At 41.8% G+C, this 6,782-nt stretch overlaps 1 protein-coding gene across 1 annotated transcript in view; it reads left to right on the forward strand.

Annotated features, from left to right (window-relative positions):
• Positions 1–6,782, forward strand: part of DNAH14 (dynein axonemal heavy chain 14) — a 1,270,113-nt gene that overhangs the window by 469,996 nt on the left and 793,335 nt on the right. The window contains exon 32 of the mRNA XM_086926153.1: positions 3,043–3,111. Within this exon, the coding sequence (XP_086782279.1) occupies positions 3,043–3,111 (69 nt within the window). The remainder of the gene's footprint in view (positions 1–3,042; positions 3,112–6,782) is intronic.

The raw sequence follows: 6,782 nt of genomic DNA on the forward strand, positions 1-6,782 counted from the left end.
GCTGTTTGGGCCACACTATTGCTAATGAGCTGGTAGGGGCACCTTCCAGTGGGAACCCTGTGTTGGGCACATCACAAGTAGCAATATTTTGTGGACACAAATCATTGGAAGTATAGGTATTTGTTGTGAACCAGCCTGGTAGCATGGATACAGAAGACCTAAGATGGTACACGTTCTTCTAAACTGCCATTAGCAATAAGCAGTGAACAATTAGAAAGTTTTGTTTTCAAAACATAATTAATAATAAGCAGTGCAGAAGCAAAAGGCACCTGTCAATGTGCACTATAAATGAACAATATTCTACAAAAGCAAATCAAGACTCATGTTAAGTGAACAACATTCTGTTGTTGTAAAGTTAACATATGTTGAGGCTACATGTCAGACCCCATGCAGGGGCAACAAGACAGGTAGGGTTTGGTGGGCCCCAACCGTGGTTGTTGAGGATGTTTGCCTCTGTTGACCTGTTGTTTGTCGAACTATGGCTCTGCAAACTGGGTTAAGCACAACCCATTCCATACTTGACTTTTAGGGTAGTGATACTTCTCATGGAGGCAAAATCCCAGATTTCAGAAGCCAGCCAACAGACACAACTCAATGTCCAACCCTCTACTTCTCTTTCAGCGCCTGGATACCACACAGGTGACAAGTAGCGCTCGACAAATCCACTGATTGAGTGAGGAAAAAAGAAAATACTTTAGTCGCTAAACTGAACTAAATACTACACGTTTCAACCGGATTAGCAAATACAGGGTTGTATTCCTGGTCGCAATCTCCAGTAAGCACTACACACCCGCTTTCTCATACTCTCTCCCCATCCTGGTGGACCCTAATAGTTATAGTCCTTGGTATACTGTGGGCAGTGGCATGAATAGGCTTAAGTGCAGATTACTTCACTTATACTCCCACGGGGTACCTGCACAACTACCTTCAATAGTTATCAACCCAGGTATCAATTTGGGCAAAAAGTTTCAAGTCCTCGCACTTACATTTCTCAGCGTGTGTGTTGGACTTTGCCCTCTTTGCAGGGTGTTCCCTAAACTTTGTGCATTCACCCCATCTGTTTTCTGAACCTGTTTTGGTGTCTTTCGGAACTCTGTACACTGTACCTTAGCTAACCAGTGCTAAGTGCTTTTGCTGCCTCCCTTAAACATGCTTTGTATTGAAAACCACAAACGCCTGGAATAATCTACCTCTGTATGTTAAATCAATGCCAAACCTGTTGGCAGTCAAGAAAAATTTAAAAAACCTGGCTCTTTACAGCCTGCTAAAATTGCTCTTGGGTTCCTTTTCTGTGGTTTTTCAGCAAGCAACAAGACATCTGAGGGCATTCGAGTGCCATTTAACATAACTTAAAATTCTAGATGCAGGCCTATAGTTTCTTATCCCCAGGCTTGGCAGACAGGTAAAATCCACTTCTTTCTAACTTCTTGATAACCAAGGCAAAAGGAAATAACATGCTCAACAGTCTCTTCAATCAATGGGTCAAAAAACAGGAGCTATTTCCAACACCGGGGTGATGGTTCCATTTGGAAGTACTGACACATATGGAAAAAATCCCTAAGTGGAATTTAAAATAGAGTCTTTGCTAGGGGAGGGTCGATTTCATCCAAATATGCTTCCATAATCTAATAGCTCATATACCTCCTGCTTCCCAGTGAATGCCTTCTCCAACTGTGCCAATGTTGTAAGGTTTAACAGGGCCTGGTCAAAAGTCTCCATATTAATACACATTTAAAATCCACATCTAATTTTAATGGTGACTTTTTACATGCCTTGCACTTATACCATAATATACTTCAGAATTATTCTGCATGTTGCACATTTCTTACTAAGCATTTTATCATGTTGCTCGTACACTCTGTCCAAGGCTAGGAACATTGAACGTGATGCCTTGCATTTGGTTGTCTGTTTGGAGACAGCTCTGAGTCTTAAGACAAACAATTAGCGCTGAATCTCAGACACAGTGCGATTGGAATAGTGCTTTTATTATATAAAACACCTCTGAACCAAACTGGTCAGAGGAGCACCTCGGCTGAGATTATCCTGGAATGCTGGGCCCCGTGACTGAGATGCAGCCCTGCTGACTCTAGCCTTCACCCTGCAAAGGACAACAGCCTCCTGTACAGCAGTTTGACTTCCTGATACAGCATACACAGGTATGGGGGTTAAGTTGTCCCAAGAGATCTAGCAGAGGGTACTCCACCTATGCTCTCACTAGTGTAGGTATTATTAGATAGGAGTATAAGTATAAATAATATTATATAATCATATAACCACACAACAATGACAATGTTATAATCGTTGAACTGTTCTTGGAATGCTGGTTACAATACGTTCTCTCATCCTATTGATAACTGGAGTTCATGCTTTTTACACAAGAACACAATTGTTTCAATAAATGTTTGAAAGCCAATTAGTATCATTCTTGCGTCTCCCTTGGGCATGCCTGATTAATAATGAAAGGCTAGATCTGTTTCCATGATTTCCCTCTGTAATTAGAGTGGTCATGTTCTGAGGTTGCAGAGGCCATCTTCCACCCTGGTTCAGTTAAGGGTTCAGATGGCGCAATGTGAGCTAGCTAGGAATTGGGCCAACATACTCGGATGATATGTGTGGACACATTCCCCATATTCTGATGGTTATTTTGTCCAGACACACAGTCCTACTTCATTCCTAGGAACTGTATGATATCAAACCTATTTAAGGTTTCCTAATAGTTTGCCCCGACCTAGACGTTTCATTGTTCTCCTTGACTACCACAATACCACCTAGCACAGCCTGTGAACAAAAAGTCACAACTAATTTACAGTCAGAAATGCAATGAACAAAAATGTTCATAGAGTTACATTTGTGCGCTGGCACTAAAACTTTATTAAATGATTAAATAAATAGAAACTCGCCTTTTCTATGCGTTTGGAGAAACCATGGTTATCCTTCCTCTTGTACATAAACAATCACTGTTGGGTTGGTTTTACCTTGGTATTGGCAGAAGCGTATTTGTATATAATTCTTCTGAAATTAAGTTGTCATTTCTCCCCATAGGTTTCTGTTTGAAGGAAGAGAAATCCGTATGAATATGTCTTGTGGAGTTTTTATAACTATGAATCCTGGGTAAGTGGCTTTATATCTTTGCCTATTTAAATATGCATAGCTGTGACATCCTATATCTCTTGCATAATTCTGGTACATCTCTGCTTCCTTCAGAAGTGAAAGTGAGAATTTTTAATATCTTTGTTTATCTGAATTTCTTACGTATTCAAGATGTTCCTACAAAAGCACCCTGTTTGATTTGTGCTTAATTTATTTTTGATGAGATTATCTAGTTTATCTTGATTTATTTGTTTTACATGTATTGCTATCTGTTGCCAGCACATGATATGTCATTCAGTTTGGCAATGTACATGTCCTGGACCCGTGTCTGATCCACCAAGTCACGCTGCCACTTACTGTCCTCAAGAATCACACTTTGCAGATTATGACACTAATAAAGCAAATCTAAAATTGCAAAATATAGCAATGCTGGAGTTAGCTTATGACTGCCCTCATCACCCTGTCAACACTCTTCTTGCCTCACTGATTGGGCTTCTATCTCAGCAAAATCAAGGAGAGGAGCCTTCCAGCTGTGTGTCAACTGGGTGCTTCTGAGGCTGTATTTGATCAGAGACATTGTTACTGTGCTTTCAGGTAAGGGAAAGCTCTACCTCCTGCAGCTCTTTCATATTTTGATAGAGTGTGAATAGTCTTACTACCCTTAGCTGTAGGGCCGTAAAGGCTGTTAATGACCCCATTTACTCATGTGCTTGTTATGTTTTTTATCCACATGGAGGATATTTAACAACTGGTATTGCCTGTTCTCTTTGGTAAACTCTTTGCCTACGTAACTCCAGCATCAAGTGGACCTTCTACAATTCCGCCTATTTAGACTTTATCTCGACTCATAACTACTTTCATATATTTATCTCCCCCTGCCTACAAACTAACTTGTACCCATCCCTTTCCTCTTCTTTTTTCCACCTCTTTATTCTCTGCAGGTACTATCCTGTGCATCTCTCCATGGCTGACATCTCCTAAGCATCCTCCGCTTTTCTCCATCTTTCTTCCTTTCATGTTTCTTCCTACTGTGACGTTTTACACAAGCTCATAATCATACCTTCACCACATCCCTCTGCTCTTCCTTCACCCATTTGTTATTTCCTTCACTTTTCTCTGCCCCTCTGCTCAAATCACTTTCTCTAATGACTTGATGGTTATACACTATAACACATGCCTTTACCATGCTTTGTTTACAACACGCATGCATTTATCATGCATCTACCTTCACCATGAAGGTAAGTATAAATATGATAACACACACACACATATATATTTCTATATCGTCTGCTGCACTTTCATTGTTCATTAACACTGCCATTACCTACTGGCGGTCGCCTGTAGGTAGTTATAGTTACAACCTAGTTTCCATAGGAAAGGCATTTTTTGATTTGCTAATAACTTTGGCATCGTTTGATGAATCTTTGTGAAATTCTCCAAACGAAAGGTCTATCCAGGTCAGCTCCTATCTTGAAAGTTTGGGGGTGATTTGTCAAGCGGGGGCTGAGAAAAAAGGGGGGTTCAAAAACGGGTTTTCCCATGTTAATTTCCGTAGGAAATTTTGTGACGAGCTACAGCCTGAACTGCTGAACGGAATTACCCCAAATTTGGCAGAAAGGTAGAGCTTGGTTCCGAAAGCGACCTTTTTTTAAAATTGTGTAAATCCGTTCAGTAGTTTTTGAGAAATTCAAACAATAAGAGTCAAAAAATCAATTTCCCAAAGGAAACTTTGTGCAAGGCTACAGCTGAAACTACTGAACGAAATTACCCCAAATTTGGCATAAAGGTAGTGCGTGGGTCAGAAAGCGACCTTTTTTTAAATGGTGTAAATCCGTTCAGTAGTTGCTGAGAAATTAGAAAAATAAAAGTTTTGATATCTGGGCAGAACCTAAGTCCTGTGCACAAGCTTCACTGTGATTGGCTGCCAACACTCCAAACCAGGAATTGTTGGCAGCCATCTTGTGGCTCGGTAGTGAGTCGCTAGAAAACAGAGAAACAAAGGTAGAAAACAAGAGAAGGGGCAGGGTAGAAACACCCTGACCCCCTAGGCCTGGTTAGGGGGTCCCAGAAGGACCCCAAGGGCAAAAATATATATATATTTAAAATAACAAATCGGCGTAATTCGCGCTGGGGTCGCGGGTGTCCATGTTTTATTTTAATGAGACCCCGGGTGGGTAGGTACTGGGGGTATTTCTTAAAAAATAATAGCGGGGGCTCGCTGGGGCTGTGGGTGCCCGCTGGGGTCCCAGCAGTCTCTGGGCTTCACTCATGTTGGGAGGGGGGTTGCGCGGCCCCCCTCCTGGAGCTCTCCATCTGCTTATAACTTTGGCGTCGTTTGATGATTCTTCACAAAATTTTCCCAAAAGTTTTTCTTTTTTGATCAGCTCCTATCTTGAAAGTTTAGGGGTGATTGGTCAAGGGGGGGCTGAGAAAAAAGGGGGATGTGAAAACGTGTTTTCTCAATGGATTTTCTATGGGAACATTTTGACAAGGCTACAGGTCAAACTGCTGAACGGAATTACGCCTAATTTGGCAGGGAGAAAGGTCTTGGTCCAGAAAATGCGGTTTTGTAGAAATGGTTTAAATCCATTCAGTGGTTTTTGAGATATTAAAAGGAAAAATATATATATATCTGGTTGGTGTTTAACTCCTGAGCATGAGGTTGTCTCTGATTGGCTGCTAACTCTTCAAAGCAGGAAGTGTCCTCTGATTGGCTGCTATCACTTCAAACCAGGAACTGTTAGCAGCCATCTTGTGCCTTGCATTGAGTGAAAATATAAAAGAAAAGTTCCAGGGGCAATTTAATATAGCGGAGCTCTGTGTATTGATGATTTGGACGCAGTGAAGGTTTAAGATTTCTTAACAATAAAGGAGAAACAGGTGAGTGCCAGGCAGCACGACTTCCACTCCAGGCCACCCTGGAAGATAACCCTTTCACGTTCCCTGTGCACAACATCACCACATTGCAGGTATGTCTTTAGAAGCCAGTCCGTCGGCTCGCAGCTGTCTACCTTTGCGAGCTAGTACGCTGCTGTGCCTGTACCTCTGCGAGCTACTACGCTGCGGTTCCTTTGGGAGCGTATGGCTTGTAGTTCTACCTCTGTGAGTCGAGCGGACGGGCCGCAGTTGTCCCTCTGCGAGCCTGGGTACAAACTGTTCAAAAGGCACACTATATGAGCATTGAAAAGCCATTTTGTGATTCAGTCCATCAGCTGACATCTGTCTGAGGCATTTCTGAAAACATACCGGAGCTCTTTCTGTGAGAGATACCCCTTTCACGCTGCGTCTTCCCACATTAGCAGGTAACGCACCCTCTTCCTACATCACCAGCATACCCCCAACAACCTTCTTGGGCTCGGAAGTGTCCCTCTCTGAACTATTAATAAAAAGATGCTTGTGAAGTTTGAAAAATAAGAATCTTAGTCATGTATAGAATAACATATAAAACATTTTATTAAAACAAAACAACAACAAATAAAACTATGTACAGCCGTGGCATGTCATCTCTGGTCCATTTGTGAAGCACAGTCTGCTAGACAAAAAGAATGATAAGGTGGTGCGTCATGCATCCAGCAAAGGAGAAAGAGTGAGAGAGAGAGAGAGAGAGGGGGAAAGAAAGAAAGAGTGAGAGAGAGAGAGAGAGAGCGCGAGAGAGGAATGCAGAACAAGAGAAAAAGAGAGAAAGAGTGAGA

This window comes from Lissotriton vulgaris, chromosome 6 (genome assembly GCF_964263255.1).
Source record: "Lissotriton vulgaris chromosome 6, aLisVul1.2, whole genome shotgun sequence".
NCBI lineage: Eukaryota > Metazoa > Chordata > Amphibia > Caudata > Salamandridae > Lissotriton > Lissotriton vulgaris.